This window comes from Vidua chalybeata, chromosome 3, assembly GCF_026979565.1.
Source record: "Vidua chalybeata isolate OUT-0048 chromosome 3, bVidCha1 merged haplotype, whole genome shotgun sequence".
NCBI classification, from domain to species: Eukaryota; Metazoa; Chordata; class Aves; order Passeriformes; family Viduidae; genus Vidua; species Vidua chalybeata.
In genome coordinates, this window is record NC_071532.1 from 26,506,898 (window position 1) to 26,532,829 (window position 25,932).

At 39.6% G+C, this 25,932-nt stretch overlaps 1 protein-coding gene across 1 annotated transcript in view; it reads left to right on the forward strand.

The window, feature by feature from the left end:
- Nucleotides 1–25,932, forward strand: part of KCNH1 (potassium voltage-gated channel subfamily H member 1) — a 176,647-nt gene that overhangs the window by 65,023 nt on the left and 85,692 nt on the right. The window contains exons 8-9 of the mRNA XM_053939409.1: nucleotides 18,847–19,046; nucleotides 22,624–22,876. Of these exons, the coding sequence (XP_053795384.1) occupies nucleotides 18,847–19,046; nucleotides 22,624–22,876 (453 nt within the window). The remainder of the gene's footprint in view (nucleotides 1–18,846; nucleotides 19,047–22,623; nucleotides 22,877–25,932) is intronic.

Below are 25,932 nucleotides of genomic sequence, written 5' to 3' on the forward strand. Positions count from 1 at the left end.
ATTTACTGTAGTTACAGCTGAGAAACAGCAAATTTCCTCCCAGTTTCTGCTTATCCCAAGTCCAGGGAGTGTAGGGGAAGCAAGCTGCTCCTTGGTGCCCCAGTTCTGAATGGTCAGGTCCCCTAGGGGAGGGGAGGGCAGCATAGAAATATTCCAGATGAAGAAAATAACATGCACTCCACAAAACCTGTTTACCCTAAGGATCAGATTTTACTTTTGGGTCAATTTCTCCTCTCCTGGCTCCAGCCATGCTGTTCCTGAAGTGTTCTGGAGAGTTGCAAAGACTTGAGAACCCTGTGAGAACAGCCAGTGTTTCAAGAACTTTTGCAGTAAAGGAAGGTAAAACATCTTTCATTAAAGGGTTGGATTTCTTCTGAACTTGACTCAGAATCTTGCAATTTCACTTACTCTTCTCACAGAGATTTTAATATGTTGTCAGTTTTCAATGTTCAAGCAAAAAATTGCCTATTGGAGGAATTAGAGACTGTTTTGTGTGCTTTCACATCGTATTTTTGACCAGTATTTTTCATGGGTACTTGATAATTTGTAGTTTAGCTTCAGATTTTCCCTACTTGGTACACTGCAAACCTGACTTTATGTTGCTATGTCTCTGAGGCAGAATAGATTTATAATTTATTACCTTTGTTATTATCACACTTATATAAAACAATGAACCTAACATTAAGAATTATAACTATCTGTGCTGGTGACCCACTGGAAAACTCTGACCTTAGACAGCAGGAGACAAGAGAGACATAAGAGCATATGATTTTTCAAGTTAGGGATATACATACCTGTATGTCAATGGCACATAAGCAGAATGTTTAAAGAGAAAATGTAGATGAACTGTAAAAATTAAAATAGGAATTAAAAACGAAAATAGAGAAGCCTAGCAGCACAGGCTAATTCCACCATCTTAAACCCCCCAGTTATTTGTGGAAACAACTGCACTTTCAATGCTGGCACTAATATTTCTGGTCCTGTCAGGTAGGAGCCGCACCTTGCAGGTATGCACTATCTGCCAGTATCAACAGATAAGGTCAGTGCTGATACCTGGGTAACAACAAAACCATACTGTGCTTCTGTATGCCTTGTGTGTGATCTCTGTGCTCTTTCTCTGTAGTGAATACACTGGGTATGCTGTAATTTGTACTGTGGACTTGAAAAATCACACTCAGATAAGCAAACAGAGCATAACAGATATGATAATTATTTATCAGAAAGCGGATGGCCAACAGGACCAGGGAAATGTTCATCTCCCTATACTTGGCACTGGTGAGGCTGCACCTCAAATCCTGTGCTCAGTTCTGGGCTCCTCGCTACAAGAAAGACGCTGACGGGCTGGAGTGAGTCCAGAGAAGGGCAGCAGAGCTGGTGGAGGTCTGGAGCACAAGACTGCTGAGGAGCAGCTGAGGGAGCTGGGAGTGTTTGGCCTGGAGAAAAGGAGACTCAGGAGACCTTATCACTTTCCTCAATTCCCTGAAAGGAGGCTGTAGCCAGGTGGGGGTTGGTCTCTTCTCCCAGCTAACAAGTGACAGGATGAGAAGAAATAGCCTCAAGTTGCACCAGGGAAGACTTAGATTGGATATTAGTAAATATTTCTTCATGGGAAGCATGTTCAGGTATTGGAATAGAGTGCCCAGTGGAGTGGTAGAGTCACCATCCTGGAGGTATTTAAAAGATGTGGCTGTGGCATTTGGGGAACGGTGTAGTGGTGAGTACGGCAGTGGCAGTTGGGGTGGCAGTTGGACTTGAAGATCTTTAGGTCTTTTCCAACCTCAAGAATTTTATGATCATGTTCAATACAGCTTGATTGAACCCATGTCTTCTCATTAGAATGGGAAAACAAACACAACCCTAAAACAAAGAGCTTTTTTTACTGATGGCTTTGTTCATTCCACAGGCTGATGATGTGCTTTGTGTTATTCCTTATGTTCTGAGTCCTTCCTACTATTTATGATTTTACTGCTATTATCTGTCTGCTGTCATTATGATAGCATTAGAACAAAATGTAACAACATCTATAATTAGGGTTGTCTACACATTTTCTCTCTATTTTCCATTTGACTCATGTTTGTAACTTTCGAAATCTTTCAATTTTCAAGTTGAGATAATGAAGGTCAGCCATTTCTGAGAGCAGGGGTGGTGTTTATCCATTTTTAAAAATGGTATTTTGATCTTCAGAGTAGGTATATAAGAACAGCAGGGCTGGATATTAAAATTTGACAACAAGAGAATACTTGTAGAAGAGGATTCTTAGAAAAAACCCAAGTCTTCTTTCAAGAAAGATACCAGCAATGTAAGGACACTTAATAGTGACCTATTGGAAAGTGTTGAACTTGAAAGACACACAAAATTATGCAGTTATTGAGATAGCCATATACATAGTTTGATGTCAGTGGAAGTGCTGAATAGACATGAAAATTATATGTATTGCCTTCTCTGGATGAAGAGAATGAAGAGAATGAATCATGCAAAAAGATGGGCATGTGTAGGACCTGAAAGTCACTGCTCTGAGGACAAGCTAGGACATGCAGGCACCCTTTAGCTGCCAGTGCCCACAGCCCAGCCCACACACAAACCTGTGCTGTGGGGAAGCACCCACTGGAAGAAGCAGCGTGGGCTGGCCCCCAGCTAGCTGTGGCAGCAGTAGCATCTGGTGAAGAAATGGTGCTGCTGGAGCCCAGGGCATGAGGGAAGATTAGGAGCACCTGGGAAAAGGTGATGGGCGATGGACACATTGAACTTTTAGTTAGTGGCTAGTATGTACCTACTGCATGAGCTAGGCTGGTCTGGGGTAGCGGTGCCTTTGTAAGCTTGCTTCAAACAGCACAGCTGTGGTTTTCTGCAGAGGGGGTTGACCTTGCACCTGCACGTGCTTTTTAACATGTCTGGTTTTCAGCCAAGTGTGACTTTTTGCTTTTTATTATAAAAGTTCGGGCTTTTTATGTTGTTTTGCTTGCTGAGATCCTTAAAAGCATCCTCCTTTGTGTCTTCTTTTGGGGAGTAAATTCTTTTCTGCTGTGTTTCACTCTGGTCCAGTGTGATACTACAGAATGCTGTGTTTGCTTCATTTCAGGCACTGATTTTTAGATATTTGGGACTGGCCACAAGTGAGTTAATTGGTGATGCTAATTGGTGATTAACCTAATAATGGCTTTGATTATGTTAATTAAACTCTTGTCCCAGATGGCAGCTGTTAAGTCATTTGTCTTCAAGCTCTCCCTCAGCTGGGGTCCTTCTGAAACCTGCTGGTTTGTGTTGGCAGGGTTGAGTACTGAGTACTGTGTGATACTCACACAAGTGTCAGCACCAACACTGTACTCAGTTTTTTCCCTTTAATTTTAAACTTCCACCTGTTAAAACCCTATGGTAAAAATTTAAATGTCATTGATCAACTTCTGTAGTGTGGCTTTCTGGAAGTTCTCGCAAGTATAACTGTTCTCCAAGGTGATGGGAGAGAGCCTATGGCAGCTGCTTATGCTAATTTGCCTTTTGGTGCATGTATGCACTTCGTGGGATGCTTATGGATGCTGGATACACAGATCATGAAACAAAACCACAGCAGTTCACTAAACATACATCTGGGAAGACTGGGCCAGGTTGTGGTTTTCCTGAAAGCAAGGAGAGAAGTGGATCTTCTGTATGGATTGCTACCTGACAGAAAACAGTGTAGAAATGAATATTTCAGCAAGAAAAGACTGTAACTGTGATGGAGGGAGTTGTGTGGCAACACTGATGCTGCTACACCTTTTCCAGAATAACTCAGATCTTTTAAATTTGAGTAAGTAAGCAGATGTCTCAGACAGGCTTGTCCACAGCTTTGTAGCAACTGCAATAATTTCCATGCTGCTTTTTTAGCAGGCTTTCATCCAGTCAGAACAGTCTAAGAAACTGTAAATGCAATGAAAAGGGAAACCGGGCAGTTCGTGCAAATGTATATTATATGGAAACATAGATTTTTCCTGACACTGCCCCGGTACCGTAGCTTTTAATGCTCAGGGAATGAGCAAAAAATTACTAATGCAGAAATTATGTCGTCTTAATTCTGGTTTACTGAAATTGGTGACAAACACACACAGAATGATGAATTTAGCTTTGTATGTCTGTAAAACTAGTATTTCTACTTGCAGAATATTTCAGTTTGCCCCTGTTTTGTGGTTGTGGTCTTTTGGGGCATTCCGAAGCCACACGTTGTTTGGATTGTTTCAGCTGAGGGTGCTCTGCAACTGGAAGTATCAAGCCTCAGGTCAGAAAGATTGCTTTTCAGAACTGAGGAACATTTTAAATTGATGGCACATTTACAGTGAATACCTTTCCAGAAGACTGAACAGCACCAAGCCTACAGAAGCCAGTTCCTTTAAACAATGCCTTATCCCTTGTGATTGCTCTGACGATTAAATAACTTCAGAGTTGAAAAAGTTTGAATGGCATTTGCCTTGAGCATTCTTGTGCAGTGCTTTTTTTAATGAGCTCCCACACTGCCAGCTTGCAACTTTTAGTATTTAAAGCTTTCTGTGTGCTTCACTCTTACTGCAGTGTTGATAAATTTGGTTTAAGACTTTTATTTGCAGTTGTCCTTTTTGTGTGAAGTGTGAAAGTCTCATGCATTAAGGCAAGGAGAGGTTTTATGTTTGTTACTACTTAATTCTGTTCTAACTTGAATCTAGCTGGACGTCTGAATGTACTAGACTGTAAGTACAAGGGCAGAATAATACAGGAAAGAAAAACTGTGATAATGAACCCTCAAAGATTCCAAAGTATTTTTCAAGACTTAGCAAAATACTTATACATTTTAATGAAACTGCTGTGACAAGACTTTACCACTATGCACTACTTTTGGAACTGCTAAAAGTACATTGCTTGTATTCTAAAGGCTGAGGAAGAGGAGACTCTATGAAATGCCAGCAGAGGGAGTCAGGACTGGCCATTAATTGCTGGAAATTTTCAGATCCCAGTGGTCATCATCTGGAAGGGAAAACATATTATTAATGTGTGAGGTGAAGTAAAAAAGGTTTCCCTTAAGAATCTTCTGCCTTTTGTGTGATACCTTAGTGTATTTTTTCCCTCCTGCATTTGGATTAGGAATATGAAGACACAGTCTATTCTATTTTGGATATCCTCATAGTGATTCCATTCAAAAATGGTTTTCTGAGCAATTTCCCTCTTTCCTGTGCCCTTCTCAAACAACACTAATATGTCGTAGTCTTTAGAACTGCTCAGGATTTAACACCTCTAGCTTGTCACTGATGGAAAAATAATGGTAAATGGGATAGATCCCCATAGGTGGGGAGGAAAAGTGGTTCAACATGCAAAATGTTGGCAGCATGCTTAGAAGAACCACTGTCTCCTCTCCTCCCAGCTGCAGAGCAGTGGCCTCTGTATGGATGGGATGGATGCTGTCTCTGATGGCACACTGATGATGAGAACTTGGGCGAGTGAAAATGCTCTGAAGAGATTTGTGGCTGTGCAGAAGCTCTCTTTTCTGTCAGTCTGCAGATTAACACAAAGGACTTCACCCCTCTCTTTCACACCTTGCTTGTGACAACTTGTTTACTTAGGCTTTGTATGAAGGATATTGTTAGGACCCAATGTTTTTGTCCTCTTTAGAGTCCTTTGCAATAATCTCTCTGGATTTGTTGTCTAGTGTTCCTTGGCTTGTTTTAAAGTGTTTTTTTTAAAATCTTTCTGGCTTGTTCCCTAAGCTTTCATCGTTGAAATAATGGAGAAAAGCAAATAAAAATCATAGAGTATTTGCTTTAAGATATAAAAATGGATTAATTTATACTCATTAGCCTCTAGCAAAGACAACATTCTCACTGGAGTATTTGTTATCATTGGCACTGTGTTCTGTTGGTCTGACTTGCTCAGACTAAAGGGTCTTGCATGGCAATCATGATGTTGACACGCTCTTCAAACAAAGTTTTTAGGGATGCATGTAAACCACAGCTCAGCCTTCTACTGCATTTCACTTACTGACCCTGTTGAACGTGGTCCCAACTCAAACTGCTTCTTCATTAAGCAGGCTTTTGGTACATTTTATTTGTAATGGAGATTCAGCCAGAGACAGTGTTTTTCTTCTGGAATTTACCTGACATTCAGAGAGATTGGTGCTTGTTGCCCTCTTGAATTTGCAGAAGGTCCTGGATACTGCAAACAGTGTTATGACCTGCAAAGGAAACAAGCTGATAGGCAAAGAGCAAAGCAAAAGGTGGAAAAACCCTGTTGCTTGTCTCTTCGGGGCTGACAGTGTGGGGCTGGTGGATAGGGGAGAGGCCCTGAGCTGGCAGGTTTGGGTTGAGTTCCCAGCTCTCACACACTCCTCTGTGGCCATATACAAACTGCTCCAGGTCTCTGCTTTGCCTGTCTTGCCACTTTTAATTCTTCATGTTTTACTAGTGCAGAGTGGCTTGCATTGTGCTCTGTACACACCATACCATTGTGTATCTGTTCCTTCCCTCTGCAGTGCCACTGAAGTGTCTTTTAATCTTGGACTGTGTTGATATCAGTAAAGCCAAGTCTATGCAGAAAACTGGACATTTAAACCCTCTCTGTGCTTTTTTCACAAGTTCATTTATCGCCTGCTCCTTTGTGTTCTGTGTTCCTAACCTCACCTGCATTCCTTTTCTGCTCTTTTACCCTGTGCTTACATATTTAGGTTTGTATCCCTGTCCTTTCCCTTCTTGCCCTCTTCCTATCTGTGAAGAGACCCAATTCTCCTGACCATCTAATTTAACTTTGATTCCCTCCTAGTCATTAGGCTTCTCTACTGAGGCCAAAAAGGTCTGGCAACCTCTTTGATGGGTTTGCTAAGCTGTTGATTTAAATTTTACTGGCTTTGTGATGCAGAGAGACTGCTAAATCACTGCTCCCATGACAGGGTTCTGAAAGGCTGGAGGAAGACAGGGTATTGAATAGAAAATTGGAAGAAGTGAGAGAAAATAGGAGGGTAGAACTTCTGGAAGGAAGCATGAAGAGTAATTATGGGCCAGGTAGATGACAAGAGTTTGACAGGGAGAAATAATTTTAAAGAAGAGTGTGTAGATGTGCAGATGGAGAAAGGCAGGATAGAAAAAAGACAGAGGGACATTTGTCAGAAGGAGCTGAAACCATGGTGACTGGATTCTGAACGCTCAGCATCAGGGCTGATATTTAAGGACAATTTAAAGAGGTTCTAATCAAGAAAGTCCAGCTGTGTGGTTTCAAGTAGATTCTCTTATTAAAAAACCAATCCAAAACAACAACGAAACCTGCCAAAAAATAACCGGAAACAAACAAACCAACTCCAACAAACAAAACACCTAAAGAAATCCAAACCCAACATCGAGGCTGTGTACCATTCAAAGCATGTCAAGAGAGCTTGACAGAAAAATATTTTAATAGCCTGCTGCTCTTGTGCTGATTGATTACAGCAACAGCTCAAAGATAAGCATTCTGTCAAGAATCATTAATATCTGTCAGCCAGTAGCAGCTATGCAATATCAAAAATTCAAGCTGTTGAAAAGCATTCTATCCTTGCCTTGTGCTGAAGACCAGTAAATGAATATTCATGGTAGCACACACAGCTTACAAACAGTTCTTCACTTCACATAGCTTTCAAAAGATGAGCATGCAGGTTATTACCACAGTTTAGGTATGAAAATAAGTTCCTGCTTTTTAACTTCTTTATCCTTTGACAACTTCAATTCCTGTAAATGACATGGAATTTATTTACCACATTTTTTTTCCCAAATCTTACTATTCATCTCCAATCTTATTATTCATATTCCAGTGAGCTGTAGGATTTTCTTGTTGCCTTCATCAGTGGGAAGGAAGAATTTAAGATCTGGAAGATTTAAGATGCTACTTAGGTGATCCTGTATGTGGCAGAGAATTTAATTATAGAAGGCAAGTTCTTCAGTGCTCAAACAAGGAAAAGACTGTGACAACTGCAGAAACTCTTCTGGAAGTCCTCTGATGTTCTGAAAGTTATCCCTGATCTGTAAGAATTATCAGGGAATGTGACCTTCGTGACTGCTGTGGGGTTAAGCTACATCCAGTGTTGTGTCAGCAGACAGTTGGCATCTGGGAGGACTTTTCCTTTTGGAATCCAAAGATAGGATTTAAGTTCAGGAGGAGCCATTGCTCTTATGTTGTGTACCCCATATCACAGTGATGAAAAGTTTACTCTGAGGTTTGACTGCTGATGCTGTGCTAGGGTTTACTTATTCTGAGATTTTGGTTACTTTCACCAGTTGGTACAACTACCGTATTTCCTTGTGATTCCTAAGACTTTGTTCATGCACACATGTGAAATCACTTCAATGGATCTTAGAACTTAGTTTCCCTGGGATCTTTTGGAAGTGCTAGGATAGTAGGTGTTCTCAATCTGCTGTGGCTGGTCAAGTAAAGCTTCTCTGAGCAAGCCTGCCAGAAAACACATTATTCTGTGGAGAGGCGAGAGCAGAGTCTGTGTTTATGTCCAGAGATATCTGCCTTTTCCATTCTAATCCACTATTTCATGGTTCAAAGGCTTCAAGGATATGGAAATATTGGGACCACGCCCCTGCTGTATTTATGGAGATTGGAACAGTTCTACTAGTAAAACCTCTTTTCCTTTCCTTTCTGTTTGATTCAAAATACTCAGTCACCTATAGGTGAAGGAACTCTTCAGAAAAACGGAAGATCTGAGTTCAGGTCTCTGTTCCTGCATTGATATTTGAAACAGGCCTGTTGTATCCCAGATGTTCAGTGACTGCAGGGGATTATACTTGTAGTATAACCTTCCCAATTGTTCTTCCCTAAGCAAGGAAAAGCTTTGTGTGCCTAACTATTGGATGAGGTTTGTAGCTGCAAATTACTGACAGATATTTCATTGCCTTTGAGAGTCCTCTGTACTTTCTGTTGGACAGCTTCAGCTTACTAGCATCTGCAAATGCCATTCCTGGGTGCCTGGCAGGTACTGCACAAGCAGAATAGCTCTCTAAAAAGGTCCCAGTGGGATAGTAATACATCCTTACTTCTGGCTGTATATATTTGTTTATGTGCAAATATATTTGCATTTTGTGGTGACTTGCTAACAAAGCACAAAATGCAGCTGCCTGATATCTTTTAGATGTCAGATGATTTCTGTGTAATATTTACTTTAAAAAGAATATAGGCAGTATGTCTTACCCAATAGCACCTACCCCTGATGATCATGATTATCCTTTTGAGAAGCGAGGTATGGAACTCCCAGCGGTATGCATGTTTACTGCTGCTTTTAGTCCTGCTGAGTTCTAATAAAATAGCAGACTCAGCCTGGAAGAGAAGTACTTTTAAGACTGAAGCCATAGGAAGAGAAATGAATACCTGTTTCAGAAAGTTAGGCTGTTACCCTCTTCACTACTCCAGAGGCAAGTATTCCTCTCACGGTTTGTCATCCACGGTTTGTCATTAAAAACACAACAGTGGTTCCAGTTATTTTTTGATAAACCATCTGTGTCTTCACTAGCCTGTCATTTCACTCGTCAGTAAGGAAGGGCACCCTTGAGAAGCCACTGTGAGTTATTCCCATGTCACATTCCTGTAAATACTCTGTGCACCTCTTGATTTTGGTCTGCAAGCACACCTGTCATTACTGTGTGGGAGGAGCATGACTCAGCCCTAGTCATTCCAGTGACAATCATTCTTTAACCACCCCAAATTAGTCTTCATCGGTAAATGTCATCTTTGTCTCCAACCTCATTGGTTTAGTCAACATAATTCCAAACTTCGTTATTCTTATTTGTGTTACAAACAGTATTAAATCTTTGTAACTATTTAGTGATACCAGAAGAGGGGAGGTTTTGGACCACTTTGTCTTTAGGTTTGTTTGGGAAGCTTTTGAAAACCCTGTGTAGAAAATAGTCACATAACTTGTTTGTACTTGTTGCACCCAGAAGTAAAAGTTGTGCATGTGCAAGAAGGGATTGGCAGGTTGGTGATAAGCACCTTGCACCTGGCTGTGGTTATTGAAGTAACAACACCCCAGGGTGTCTTACCAAGGTTTTGTTGCATCAAAAGCTTCAGACTGAGCTGCAGAGAGGTGAAGCACACAGGTGCAGTGTGGTCCAGTTAAGTGCACTAGCTTTAGGGGCTTAATTTCACAGTAGAGGAGATCTGAAGTGAGAATTAATTGTTGTCCTTATGTCCAGTACCCATTAATCCTGTCGGGTGCAGCCATGCCCTTAGCTCTTGCTGGCTGGTCTGTCACCTGAGCAGACCTGGCAGCTCGTGGGTGATTAGCACAGCCTCTCTGGTGTCTGGTCAGTGCAGAGGTCACTGCTGGTTTCACAGTGTGACTGCTTAGAGCAAAGTCATTTTGAAGGGCCTGCTGAATGTAAACCAGGTGAGCTACGGAAAACACAGGCTTCCAGGTACACACTTTCAGTTGTTTTCAGGGTTTTGGGTTTGGGGACAATACAGTTAATCTAAAGAAGTGTCTTCCCTCTGGAGTCTGAGAGACAAGGGATATGCAAATTTTCCATCAGCTGTCTGCTTGAGGCCAGCACTCTACCACCCACTTCTGGTTCTCTTCACAATGACACCAGAGTACCTCCATCCCACTCTGCTTTTATGTTGGGGTAATTTATAGGCATTAAAATTTTACCTTTTCTTTTGTTCTCAGAGAAGACAAAGCCTAAAAAAAGAGTGTTCTGTACTGCTACATAGACAGCAGAAGCTTTTGTAAGTCACTGGATGAAAGTTAGGGGTTGAAGAGAAATGCATTGTCTTGGTATTTCTCTGAACTGTGTCCTTAACTTTTACCACAGGCAGACATGCCCACACCTTGCAGTAGTGCTTAAAGCACAGCTGAGTAGATGTTTTAAGCCTAATGAGAAGTGAGATCACTGCAGTCTCAGGGGAAGCCTTGGGTCCTTCCCTCCTTGTGGTCTCACTGTGGTTTCAGATCTGGTGAACATGATCAGCAAGGAATGCAAGGAAGATATGAACTTCCCACATGGGTGCTCTGGTGGGAGTAGAGAGAAGCCACTTGAAGCCAATTATCATTTGGAACAAAGAATTACTCTAAATGTAAGATACCTTAATTAAATGAGGTTGAAGCAATGACCAAAAGGAATCAGACAGGAGAATTTTGCTTGAACTTTGCAAGTGACTTTAGCCATTAAACTCTTGTGTTGCATCAGTCATGGGGGCAAGTTTTGTCAGAAATCCGTATTTGTAAGTGCTGGATGGTGGTTTCGGTGTGCAAAATTCAGATCCAGTGCTGAACTCTCAGAGACCACCAATAGGTTATTGCAAAATGAGTCCCAGTAGTTGCCAACAGGAACAGGCCTGAGCCAGCAGTGCAAAACCCAGCAGAACGTGTGGCAGCAATGTAGGGAAAGGACCAGAAAGTTTGGATAACAGATGATCTCCTTGAGTGTCCTTAGATTTTCCTCCTGCAAGGCCTTGTAGAAAGGATCATACAAGTCACAGAGGAAATAGCATAAACAGAGTGCTAGTAATTACTTAGGTAAGCAGTTTCACATGAAGAGAACTTTTCCTAATTGTCACTTTTGATTTTTGTTTTTATTCTTTTGTTTGTGTAGTTCTATTTCAGTAATAGATTTTAAAATGAGGAGAGTTGGTGTTTAATTGGGGGAAACCATTTGAGCTAAGTTGAGGGTAGATAAAACTGAGCTTTGAAAGCAAAAGCTTTCATATTGGTGCAAATGAGTAAAAATCTAGAAGCAGTATCTGGAGATTTAATTTTAACCAAGTAATTGAAAATAGCCATGCATTACCCTGCATAAACTGTAGAAGAAAAATGATGCCCTTAAATGGCTCAGTCGTCATTTAAATGGTGATCTGTTCATTAGTGCTGGGAAATGAAATGGAAATCCATTTCAATTTTCTAGACAATTTAAATTTTATTGTCCATAAAATTCTAAAAAAACAGTAAAAGAGTGTCCTTTCTTACAAATTGCAGAGGATTTAATCAGATTTGGCATTTTATTAATTCTCATCATGGTAAAACCTGCTAGTGAATACATTGGGCTGAGTTCATCCTGTGTTGGTAAAAGTGTCCCACTGGGGAGTCTGCCCTGGTATGTTTGGAACAGAGATAGTTTTTGCAGCTGTTATCTGTTTGTACACTTACTTTGCTCTTGGTAATCAAATTGGCACATTGGGCAAGATCTTGATGATGCTCCATGTTTTGAGCATGTGTACTTCAGTGTTGCTCTAGACAAATCCCTTATGACATTCCTGAAGATTTTGTGATAAATATACTGCTCTTTACAGGACTTGTTCTTGCTGTAACTAGTTGTGAAAATTGGTACATTTTCTTGCCATTCTGTTTTACCTTATCAGAGATAAACCTATCTTGTGGGGAATAAAATTTAGAGAGGTGACTTGGAAGTGCCATTTTCTGTAGAATCTTCCTTTTTCTCTAGTCTTACCTTTGATTTATCATCACCATTTCAAATTTTGCCTGTTGATCTTGCTGTCCCATATTGTTATATTTTCTCTGAAATAAATTGATTCTGCAAGGAGTTTTCTGTGGACTTGTTGATTAAACTGTACTAATTCTTGGAAAGTCTTTTTACTATCAAGGGTTAAGGCCCTAATTTTAATTAATGACTAGGTGTTACTGTGTTCGGAGTTAGTCATAGCTTTCTGTCAGGTTTTAGAATTTGCCTGTAAGTTGAGGTAGAACATACATCTTCCTGTCTGGTTTATGATCCAGTTTTGAAGTAAAACACTGCTACCCCCATTGGGACTCACCAGTCAGTGGAAGTGCTGAGCCTTGCAGAGAAATTGATGTCTTCAGGTAATTTAAGTAAGAAGAGGCAGGTGAACTCATTGGTCTGCAAGTGCTGTTTGTTTATAGAATAAGAGTGTGCAACCCTGTTTCCCTGAAAGTGAGAGATGCTCATGGTTAGGGATTTCAAAGCCTATCAGCTTGAAGTCTCGCTGTATCCAGGTTGCTCTTCTCTTTTCCTTTCAGCATTATGCTTCTATTGTCTTCTGTTGGTGTCCTTTTACAGTAGAAAGTTAGTGTATGACCAGATTGTTACTCCTTAATTTCACAACCAAGAACACATCTAAGTCCTCACAGGCTACTTCTGACTTGTTGTGCATCTGATTGCTTTAGTAATATGCTTTTCTGCAAGCATATTGGCTGCAATAGAGCCTGTGGCTGCCTTTAAATCCCCCTCTGGTGACTGTTGGCACCTTTCAGGATAAATACAATACTAAACTGTAGCTGTCAAAACAAATGAGTGATGAGTTTTGTGAATCAGGATTCTTGCCATATTACTTGTTTGGACACTTCTCAATTTGCCAAAATCCAGATTTTACAGTGTTAATTAGTGAGACTGTGTTAATTTAGTCAGGTGCTGCTGTGCAGAAGTAGGAGCCTTGGCCAGGGAGGTGATAGCCACCACTCTTCCTTTGTATGGATTGGCAGGAGGCTTCATCCTCTCTTTTCATTAGCAGGCTCTCGGGTCCAAGATGCAGCCTTTCATGGAGAGCAGGGTGGTGTTGGCCCTTCACTGTCAGCTGGGAGAGAGCTGTTCATATTGAAAAGCTTTCTCACAGTTTGTTTTATTGGCTTGTACTCACTGTGGCTCTGATTGCTCCTCTGATCAGTTTTGTTCTGTGTGTTTTTCTGTGCTGTTTATCTTAGCCCAAACATGCTGAAGGCAAAAGCAAAACTTGTTAGGGTGCTGTGCATGTTGCTTGCAAGCCAAAACACCTGTGATTACTGCTATCAGCTGTGTGGGTGCTTCCAGATTAAAATTAAAAAAAAAAAAAAAAAAAAAAGAAACTTTTGAAGCATCCTAAGGGATAGTGGAGTTCAACATATTTGGAAGGTCTGGTAGTTTACCAACACTTGCCTCTATTCTTCCATATTAAGTCTTAAACTGGTAAAATATAAGTCATTGTAAATCAATGCAGTAACAGGAGGTTATATGGCTGTGCTGCTGTTATAGCAGACTGCTTTTATTTTGTAGAGCTAGGAAAGAGTGTGAGGAGAGAAGCAGTGGGAGCTTTGTTGTTTGTTCCATGGCTGTTCTTAACTTCCCTTTCTGCCCTTACACACTGCAGACAGCCTATTTTAAGGTGCACAGATGTTTCTACTACTCTAGTCCTTGGTAGTTGCTTAAGTGGCTTCTTAGAGCAGCTGTTCCCTTGTTTATGTCTCTGATGATCATTTCATTGCAGTTCTTGTTTTTTTTTTGTGATGGGAAGATGAAAAAACCTCATGTGCTGATGCTCTGTTGTTTAGCCTTTATCATTTGTGTCATCGCTGGTGTCCTCCCCTTCTGCAGGGGAGACATTTCCATTGTAGCTGGAGCCCACTGTTGTCCTTCTCCATCCCAATTTTGCTGTCAGCAGGGTGATTTCACCAAATGTGATGATGAGAGTGAGAAGATTTGCAGTAGGATTCAACTAAGAGTTTAATAAAATTTGCCTGTGGTCTCTCATCTTTCATCCTAGCAGTCAAGTGCTTGCACCACCTGGTTTGATGTGCATGTCCCTCATAGCCTATTCAGGCTTCCTGCTTTGCTCTTTGCCATTAAATTGATTTTTCAGACTTGCTCAGTAGTGTGCTAGTTCTCTGGTCTTTGCCATTGCTACTGCCTTGCTTCAGAGGTGCAAATTAGAAGCTGGTGGCATGAAAGAGGAAGGTGGAGCAGTGTATTGTTTCTGTCCAGAAGAACAGAGAGCTGTGGGAAGAGCAGGATTTAACAGTTACGGGACAGCAAGGGGAACTTACTTGCACTTGAAAAAAATGTGGTTTTCCCAGGTTGTGAAATTCAGGAAGTGATGCACATGCTAAGACTAGCAATTGTCATTTGTTTTATAACAGGTGAAAATGTTCTGGATGTATATTGTGAAAAGTCATGAAGTGCAGAAAATTTATTGACCGATTAGATTTTGGCTAAGTTGTTTACATTTATTCTTTACTAGCTAAATGGAATGATATCTTTATACATTGTGTTAGTAAAAAACCAAAAGGTAGATAAAAGATTACAAATAGGAGACTGTATAATACACAAAGCTTCTTAAGAAGAAGCAAATTAAGCAGCTCTGGGTCTGTCTGTACTGTTCTAGAAGGTTGTGTAGATACTTTATAAGTACATCTCGCTTCAGAAGCTTTGATATCAGATTGCAATACTACAAATAACAATTCTATCAAAACTAGCTCTGTAAACAACTCTTTAAGATACCTGTTCAGTTTGGTATTTGCTTGTATACTGTATTTAACAGTTCAGTGCTTTTCTTTTAACTGCATGCTCTCTACCCATAAGTAGGCATAATTACCACTAATCAAGACCCTTAATCTCAAGCAATTATAAGCTCTTACATTGTTCTAATTGCACATTTGAAAAGAATGTCATTTTCTCATGTAATTATGAGATGATCCATACAATTAATTTCTGCTTTTCTTTTTATCTGATCAATGTTAATTTTGTGTGACCTTACAATGTGTTATCTAAAAAATGCCTTTGAGACATACAGTTTTTGTGGTTAATTTACGGTTGTGTTTCATATTCAGTAAGAAGTGATACAGTGTAACAGATTTTCAAGGCTGTGTTTTCAACCTTGTATGAACCGAAAAATTTGTTGTGTACTAGGAACTTGTTGGTGAAACAGAAGTGGGATTAACCATCTACTATTTGCAAATGCAGGTGCTTGCTCTTTGAATAGTACTTAGGTTAGTGCAGTATGTAAAAGGGTTTTATTCTGTTTTTTTAATTGTTAACTGGAATTTACATGCAGACAGACAGACTTTCTTGATCAGCTTTCCAGGCAGCAAAAAATGAAGGCAGTTCATTCTCAGAAAGCACTGCAAGTCCTGGGGGCAAGATAAAAGAGATTGTTCACTAGTTGATGTTGGTCTCACTTGTTGCTGTGTCGTTCTTCTGCACACATTTTGTGTGCGAGGCCATTGGACGAGTGCGTTTTGAACAAATCATCGTCAATCTCTTGATGCACCTCAGCAACCGAATACAGCACTTACATCTGTAATTGGGGTAATTGTAAACCTCTCATTCTTACAGACAGAAATTCTTCCTCTTATAATTCTAAAATCAGACCCCAGATCTTTTACTGTGGTAGCTGAGACCTACACTGGCTTGTATTTATTTCTCTATTCTTACTTGCTACATCACTAAAAATAGCAGATGATTTGGTGACTTTTGCAACCTATGTCTGACCTTCATGATTCACTTGTGGGTAATTTGCTACTGCAATTACTATGGTCCTGTCTGTGATGTTATTTAAACACTGGTTTAAATGGAGTATCACAGACTGCAGTGTAAATGAGCAGCCACATTGTTTGGGACAACATGTTTTTCTTTATTGTAAGAAAAGAATATTTACATAAGGGGGTGAGGGCCACATCATTTCTGAGGGATCTTTACATTCCTGGAGAAGAAATGCTGGAGATTTTGCTCTGTCATAAATTGCCCAACTCTCTTCCTTTAGTAGAGTGTGTGTTTCTGAAATCATTCTGGGGCTGCAGTCTACTGCAGTGGGTTCATTTCATTATTCCTTTGAAAGTAAGGAAAGGCACACAGCCAGCTACTTCTGTGCAGAAGAGTTCAAGGTTTAATATGCTAATGTATCTACCCAATATTAGGCTGCAAAAATCCGTGGCTTTAATAGTAATAAAATGGTTGGCTAATGATAAATTAAGGATGTAAGTTTGGGAATTAAAAAAATTAATCTAGACAGGAATAATTTTCCTTGCCAAGATAATTGTCATACTGGAACTGCAATTTGCAGTGGAAACTGCTTCTTTATAATAATCAAAATATACAATCAAACTTCTGGTTTTTCTTTAGGCTTCACATTAAAGCTGGATATTAATGGGACAGAGTGGGGCCTCCATTTTACCTTTGCTGGCCTGGAGCTGTATGTGCCAAGGTACTGAACCTCCAGGTCTCACTGTTCGCCAGAGAGCAAAGATAAAAATCTGCTTGGCATCCTCTCTCTAATTTGTTACCTATTTCAGTGCTGGGCTGGCTGCGTTATGCTGCTGCAGTCTCCTGTAGGGTCATGTTTGCATCTGCATAACAGAGAGCAAACCAGGACTTACTCAGGGATAGGTAATGCTGTTCTAATACAAAAATACTCATGGAGTAAGGAGCTGTTATGGTAAATCTGTTTTGTAACGCATTTTATCATTCTTCACTACTCATTGGACTGCCTGGTATGGTTTTGTTCAAGTACAAGTTAAGGTTAAACAGGGAAAATATATGTTTCTGGTCATTGTAACAATGCTCTCCACTTTTCTTTAAACTGAGTGTGCACATTTTTCTGCATATTTTTATGCCTGTTTGTACAGAGGATTAGATGGAAAAAGGGAGAGCTGTTCTCTACAGAAACGCATAAAAAAAAATCATGCAGCATCAAGAAGGAATTCTACAGAAAATCAGCAGTGTAAAGGCCTTGAGCAAACCTTAACTTAAATTATGTCTCTTGATGATCAGGGCAAAGACAGTACCATAAGTTTCTTTTGCACAGTAGCAAAGGTTTTTGTTGGTCATAGAACCCTAGAGCATCTTAATTGCCTTAAGGATACGTGCCTATAACACTCACCTGAATAAACTGCTGCATTCTCAAAGTGAGTGAGATGAAGGTTTTTTTTTTTTTTGTTTGTTTTTTTTTTTAATAGCTGGTGAGGGAGTAAATAAACAGCAAAAAGGGGTACTTCAGTAAAGCAGAACATATTTTTTATAAATATGGCTTCTCATTGACTTATTTTTATTTCAAGTGGAAGAGATATGCTACTCACAATTTAGTGCTTGTTTTGGGGGACAGGAAATGATTAAGAGGACGAACTTACTCAGCAAGCCAGAGCACATACGGGTCTGCACATCACGTCTGCAGTCTGACTGTTCCTCTCCCTCTACAGCCAACCTGTTACATATCACTGACCTGACTCATAATATAGGAAAACTCCCCTTGAGGCTTCTTGTCTCTCCATTTCATTCAGGGCTGGATTGGCTGGAAGAGCCTCAGCCCCAGCCTCTGCAAGCCATCAAACCTGGCTGCTGAGGCTGCCACCAGCCTGCTGTTCTGTCTTGGCCTTCAGCAGATGGATCTTCTCAAGTCCTGTGTGTTTTCATCTGCTTCTCTCCACGCTTGGAAACACTGCCTTTTTTTCTTCCCTGTGTTTATTCTTAAACCCATCTTGATGAACCAGCTGGCTTCCTAACTGTTGTGTGAAGTCAGGAGAGCTGTGCAAAGGTCTGCCTCTGAGGGCTCTAGCTCTTGCCTCAGGCCTTGCTGTTCTTTTGCCTGAAGAATGTAAAATGTAATGCGAGTTTTTATGTATTATTAAACTTATGTCTATAAATTACTGACCCATGGTAGCTGTTTATTACATATTCCATCTTCTGCTTTGATGCACTGCTGTTGTCACTCCGAGGTGGGTAACGATGACTCAGCTTACTACTGTGATAATGCACTTAAAGCCTGGAAATCTGTCACTGATGGTATTTCAACACAGGTGCTATAAAACCTGAGATGAAAAATTAAAGTATTTGCTGTCAAGCTATTTATCTTAAAATTCTTCTGTCTGCTGTTGTGGTTTTGTAAGGTTTTGGGTACTACTGAATTGTTTGATGGACAAAGACAAAGAGTCGTGTTTTAGGAGGTCTGTGATGCAGGACATGCTCTCACAAAAGTAGGTGGTGGTCCTCCATTTGTAGTGCTGAAGGTGACCTATAAAATGCTTGTGCTCATCAGGCCTTCCTAATAAAGCAGTGATATTTGCATGCATTTTTAAGACCTAGCATTTCGAGTCTTAAAGCCCAGTGGAACACAGACTGATCGCCACATCTTATCATGTATTTTCTCTGTGGTTTTTCTTCTTTTTCACAGCCCTTCTGTATGCCACCATTTTTGGTAATGTGACAACCATATTTCAGCAAATGTACGCTAACACAAACAGATACCATGAAATGCTGAACAGTGTCCGGGACTTTTTAAAGCTCTACCAGGTCCCTAAAGGACTGAGTGAACGTGTGATGGATTACATCGTTTCCACCTGGTCAATGTCCAGAGGAATAGATACTGAAAAGGTAAGTAAATTAAACTGCAAGGAAAGAAGTCACATCCTGAAAGTAGTCCATTAAAATAAACAGGAGGTACTGTCTTAGTAAAGGAGACAAATATTCCTTAAATAGTTCTAAGCAGCAGCTTCCCTTAATTTTTAACTTTCAAATACAGTATTCCAGCTATTCTGTCATACTGACATATGATAGTGGTAAAAGTATGTATGTTTTGCTAATGAAATGGCATGAAATAGTATAAAAATGATAAAGGGAAAAGCTCAGTTTACAATAAATAAAGGTGATAAGTAAATAACAAGCTCCAGATTGTAACAGAATCCAGTTTTTCCAAATGAGATTTTTTTTGCAATATTTCTTGTGAGATTGCTTGCAGCTCTGTGGGCCTGAAAACAAAGTAATTTTTTTTTTTGTCACTGGAGAATTTGAATGTAATATTCTGTGTGCAGGTTAAAGATATTAATGAAAACTGAAAGTATTTAATAATGTATTGTTTGAAATCTACCTTGTGTAAGGCAAATGTTACCATTCTGATTAATTGAATTTATGAATAAATTCCCATCATGTCTTTTAAAAGAACAGATGGCCTTTCACCAGAACAAATGTACAAAAGTAACTCTTTGTCACTTTCATATTAGTTGCCAACTTTTGTAGAGATAGACAGTTTTTCTTCTGCTTGTAAAGAGATGTGATTTGTGGGGTGGATCATTCAGGAAATCATACCAATGCTCTGGTCACCAGCCTTCTGGTTGGCAGCTTAATTTAGCATTCTGAACTGTGGATGATGCAGTTAAAGAGCAAACAGTGTCATTTCTGTACAGCTGTTACAGCATCATTATGAAGAAGTACAACAGATGTGGCCTTGCACTGAGCTGCCTGGAGACTGAGGGGCACACAGGTCGCTGTTTGCTTTCCTAAATGGTCTTCAGCATATCTGCCATTTTTAGATCCCAGACATGATTCTGTAAACACTGTCTGCCATGCTAGCTTTCAGAAAGAAATTATATTTTAGTGCTGGTTAGAAGCTGTTCTGCATGTTTTCTCACAATCTGTCTTTGTGTGGGGTTGTGATTCGAGGTAGGTGCATTTGGGGAAGGTGGAGAAACATCTGAGGACACATAGTGTAATGAGTGCTGGTGCTTCCAATCAGCCCCCATTGCAAACTCCTGTCATCATTTTAACAAAACAACAAGAAAAAATTGCTGTGTAAAACATGTTGGGTTTTTTTTTTTTGGTTTTCTTTTTTTTAGCTTATCTTCAAAGTTCATTCTTGGCTTCCTTTGATAAGGAGAGAAATGCTTTAAGAGGATACATTTGGAGACAGCAGAATAACCAAACCAAGCACAACAATACTCACTGTAGCCTTTGAGAATTATTTTAATAAACAAGAAAAAAGTCTCCAATTGTCAGGACACCAAAGAGCTTAATACAGTGTTGTTTTCAGTAACTGGTGTGTTCATAGCTGAACTGCTGCTGGCCATGACTGCTAAACCAAGAATTCAGCTTTCATCTGCACAGCAAAAGCTGTGGTTGGCTGTGCCAATCCATGAACTCCCAGGTCTGAGCTCTGTTGTTTTGATGCCTGTGTATAACTTCTGGGACATCTTCTCATGAATAAAACATTTATTGCTCATGAGACAGAACAGTGGTAGTTGTGCTCCTCTGAAACGCAGCGCAGCTTCCTACAGATGAGGCAGAGACTTTAATATGAACTGAGCACAGAACTGGTCTTGTCACTATTTTGTAGGCCACAAATTTGTCATTTCAGTGATCACTGCAGGCACGCTAAGTTATTGGTCTGTAAAATGCCAGTACAACAAAATTTAACCAAGAGCTACTGAAAGATTCTAAAATTGATCCATGAAGATATATTTCTTACCTCCCTTACAAATGAAAGTAGTCATCCATTTATCTGTAAATCTCAAATGTCTTGAATCCTTTTAATTTTTGTGACCTCTGGAGACAACTTCTTTAAATGGATAATGGAAAATTGGTTAACTTCCTTTAAGACTGCTATACCAAAAAGTTTTTGGATAATCGCATAATTTTAAATATTCTCGTGTATATTCAGGGAGTTTTGCTATTATTTCTATTGAAACAACCCTTTTTGTGTGTGATATTCAGGTAACTGAAAAGTGTGTGTGTAATTCCAGTAGTAAAATTCAGCAAGAATATGCCATTAGAGAGTATTTTTATCTCCAGAGTAAATGAGATAATGAAAAAGACAGATATGGCCACTACCTGTGTTCCCTGTTAAACGCTGGTCTTGCTGCCCCAGCTCATTTCTATGAGCCTGGAAAACTGAGAACTGTCAGGTTTGGCAGCTCTTCTGTACAGGGCAGCCAAGAAAAATCATCCATGAGTGCCCTACACCTAAGCACTGTACAAATACATCTCTTTTTAGAAGTAATATCTGTAATAAAATGTCTGTTTGGAGGTGGGCCAAAGATGATGATATGGGTGGTGGAGTTATTTGCCTTTGGAGTGCCAGGCATGATATCTGGAACCAGTGCCATGCAGAGAATTAATAGCTCAGCTCTCTGCTCAGATCTTGCACAGAACCCCATTTCAAAGTGTAGGTATAGCCATAGTGCTTCCTGCGTTACCTTTATGTTTTTCAGGAGCATTTGCAGTGAGACAGTTTTCTGTTTCCATCTAGGAAAATGTGTGGGAGTAACTCTGAAGCTCAATCAGAGTGTTCCTTAATTGGACGGAGAAGTTATTACTAAGAAAATAATTTTTAAAAAGAGGCAGACTTAGACTACTCAGTGTTTTCTCAAATAATGTGTCCTAGATGTGCTTCATCGTAGACCATCCCACAAGGATTTTGTTATCTCCAAACCCTGTTCATGTTACTTCTTTCCACTTTTAATCTGCACACGCAGCAGTGATTTTGTATTCTTTCCACTTGGCTGTCCGTATTATATTAAAACCCTTCAGAAATGGCCCTGGCTGGTGCCTGCTGTGCTGAGCATCAGCTCGTGCTCTCTTGGGACCACACATCATGAATTGCTGTGAGGAACATTGTATTTGGAAGATCAAAAACTGCCCCCAACAGCATCATACCTTAAAGTCCTTTTCCTGTGTAAACAAAAAACTTGTTAGTGCCACTCAGGGGTAAATTTGGATACCTGCAATTCTCAATGTTATAAGTTATTAAACTTTAAGTAATTTGTTTTAGTTGTTAAAGCATGTAACTTCTGCAGGCTTTTCATGGAATCTGCCTATCAAAAAAATGACCTACCCTCTAGAAACAATTCTTCAGGAAGCTTTTCTTCAACACTTTCTGTACTGCTGTGCTCTAAGTTTTATTGTCTTAAAAACCTTAGGCTTTCGATATCCAGCAAAGCATGTTGCTGAGATGAAAGCAGTGTTTTCTTTTCCTTCAGATGTTGTAAAGTAGACTAAGTTAGTATTGTGGTTTATGTATAATATAATATAAAATAATATAAATAATATAAAAATAAACTCTGAGATTAGAAATTTTATAAGAAGGAGGAAAGTGGTTCTTAAACCTTGCGTGGTAAACTAGCCATAGCAGGCAGGTAGAAGCCATGCCCAGGAGCTGATTGCCTGATTTCCCTCTCAGGTTTTGCAGATTTGCCCTAAGGACATGAGAGCAGACATCTGTGTGCATCTGAACCGCAAGGTTTTCAAGGAGCACCCCGCCTTCAGGCTGGCCAGCGATGGGTGCCTGCGGGCACTCGCCATGGAATTCCAGACAGTGCACTGTGCTCCAGGAGACCTGATCTACCACGCTGGGGAGAGCGTCGACAGCCTTTGCTTCGTGGTCTCGGGCTCTTTGGAAGTAATCCAGGATGATGAAGTAGTTGCTATATTAGGTGAGTTTCAGAGCTGGTAATATGCATGTGCATAAATACAAATATGTGCAGCAATTGATAGCCTCCTCTACTCATTCTTTAAAGAGTAAACTTCTGTTAAGTTTGTTTTACCACAGAGAGGTTTAAAGGGCAACCACCTAATATCCAGATTGTTTCAACCCTGTTTCATCTGGTTGATGGAAACTTTACTTTAGCATGGGGTCCTGGTCATTCTTGGGGTTTTCCCTGTCTTGACACATCCCTTCTAATTATAAATTCCATTTAGAGCTTCAGAAAACTTGGAGTGCCTGGCTTCCCTGCCTCATTCCCACCCCCCCATAATAATCCACTTTCGCTGGAATTTTTCCAGTTAGATTTATTTAAGATGTCGTGTTGAAATAATATTTATCTATTTTAAAGTCAAAGTAGTTTAAAACATTTAGAGCCAATTTGTGTTAACTTGGGCTGGAGGCATTGAAAATAAACTGATGGGGTGTGAACAGCACTCTGAGGCAAAGCTAACAGAAAAGAGTGTGATAATCCAATAGATATAGATGAATCATGGGGTGGCAGGAGCATTGAGGAGGTGATACTTATCATTTGATTCTGTCAAGCCCTTTTGTGATAAGGTAAATTCTCATGGTGGCTTAATCCTGTAACTGTCACTCATAGCAGCCTGCGAAAAGAGAATAAACATCTTGGTTATCTTACTTTTTTCTGAACGCATACACTAAACTCTCCTAAGATGCATGTCTACTGAAAAATGAGGGGGCTAATAAAGATGCAGAGCTCCATTTTATCTCTACCTTTGAATAGGATTGCATGTATAGCATAGGGTAAATTTAGAGTCGTGGGGAATCAAGTTGGTAATACTTTGTGCCACACAAGAATCTAAAAAAGTGAGAAGGTGGAGGATAACTAATTCCCTTCTGTTCTGGAATCACCTGTGCTGCTCAGTGCTAAATGACATTTGTAACTTCTGCTTGTCTATGCTACACATCAAGAACTTGCTACCTTTTGCCATGTTGAACTCTCATGAATTAACAAATGGCAAATGTAGAACTCAAACTAAGACCCCTCAATTTGTGTACCTTTATGCCACCACCTGGGTTCAGCATGAGAAGAAAACCTCAAAACATCTTGCTGTTCTATTTGAGAATAGGTAAAAAAGCACTAAGATCAAATTTCTTTAAAATGTTCTCTAAAGATACCAGTTTTCTCTTCATCTTTACTGGTAACTCCTGCATTTTATCATAACACTCACTTTAGAAAACCTTCAGCCAAGATTGCTCAAGGAATCAGTGTTAAGGAAACCTAACTCCTAATCTCTGCTGCTGCAGGGTGAGAGCTACAGATAAATGAGGCTGTTCCCTTGGTACCTGGATGAATAGAAGTATTTTATTGCTGCTCTGCTGGGATGTAACTATCGATCCTCTTCCCCCCACAACTTTTTATTTTCTTCTTTTATCTTTCTTTTTCTTTTTTAAAATTTGATGTCAGTTCTCTGGCTCTCACTAAAGTAGATGAGTTTTATTCACATTTTCTTTATGAATATTTTAAGTGGATAAGTAAAATGAATTGGGATCTCTTTGAGATTCTGTGAGATTTCATTTCGGATGTGCATCAATTTTTGTGTTTCAGTTTCTGGACTAAGGAATCCCTTTCCTTCCACACACATGTGTCCCTTCTTCCTCCAGGCTGTGAAGACTTCTGCTGAAGTTTTCTCTATCCTGAAAAGAAATTATGTATTTAACTAAGTTTTTCACTCTTCTAAATCAGTTAAACTTAATTTTCCTTTGGCATTATGTAATTTAATCACCACACTACTGAAGGAGTACTCAGGGATGGGACAGGGTTTCCTCTCGGTCTTCTTTGTACTCTCAGTTTTCTTTTCTGTAGAAAACAGTGCTTTGGGGTGGTTTTTGTTGTTTTTGCTTTTGGTTTTGTTTGTTTGTTTGTTTTTTCATAGTTAGCGAAATTTGCCAAGGTCTTGATGTATGTATACCAGAAAAAACAAGGTACTACAAGGGGGGGAAAAAGTACATTGTACAAGAAACATGATTTTTGCTGATCACTCAGCCAGAAGAACCTATGCCATAAATTTTGTTTACCAGTCCCAACCAAGCATAGCTGTGAACATCAGGCATGTAACAGCAAACCATGTGAGGAATTCCATAGGGTAATTTTAGTTGACAGGTATGTTACAGAGACTGTAATCTTCTTTCAGGCATTCTGGGAATGAAAATGAAAAAAATAAGTGCACAAATTATTCAAGGTGAATTATTTCCTCAGCTCTGGCTGTCACGTAATAAAGCAGCCTTTGCAGCTTGCAGTGTAGCCTGTATCTTCCTTAAAATGGAGAAATGAATTGCAACTCTAAATCAGTCTGTGGGACTGCTGTACAGCATTTCATAAACCAAAGGCAAAGTGCACTTAATCCTTAAAGGATCCAATTCATAGGAAACATTTTCAAGTTCTGAAATCATTTAACCTGGCAGGCTGGTGTATAAGAGTATATTGTGTAGCCCTAGAGTGTTTGTGTACACTTGCATAATATCCTTCCAAATCAGTTCCATGTAAAACCCAGAAACAGGTATAGTCTCAGTTATAGGCTTATGTTCTTAGAACAAAGCACTGACTTTGATTGACTTGGATTAATATGAGTACTGAGTTGGAAGAAATTGCATATAGGCCAGCAGTGAAAAAAGGTACTTTTGTTGTGTGTCCCCTAAGATTGCCTTTCCCATTAATTTAAATTAAGACACAAATACAAAAATATGCAAATTAAAAAACAAAAACAAAAAACCGTTGCATTTTTTAGTAAAAATTTAAAGAAAATGGTGCATTTTGTATGAAGTTTGATTTATTGGGATGAAAGACACATGTTTTGAATTCTATGCAAAATTTATGCTAAAATACAGAAATTACTGATGTTCATGCAATACAATCTTTGGATTTGATTTGTCAAAGAAACAGAAACAAATATGTAGAAAATGACCTCTCAGCCAGGTGATTGATTTATTTGTGATTCATTCCAATAGAAATGAGTCAGAAAAAGAAGACTTAGCAAGAAAAGC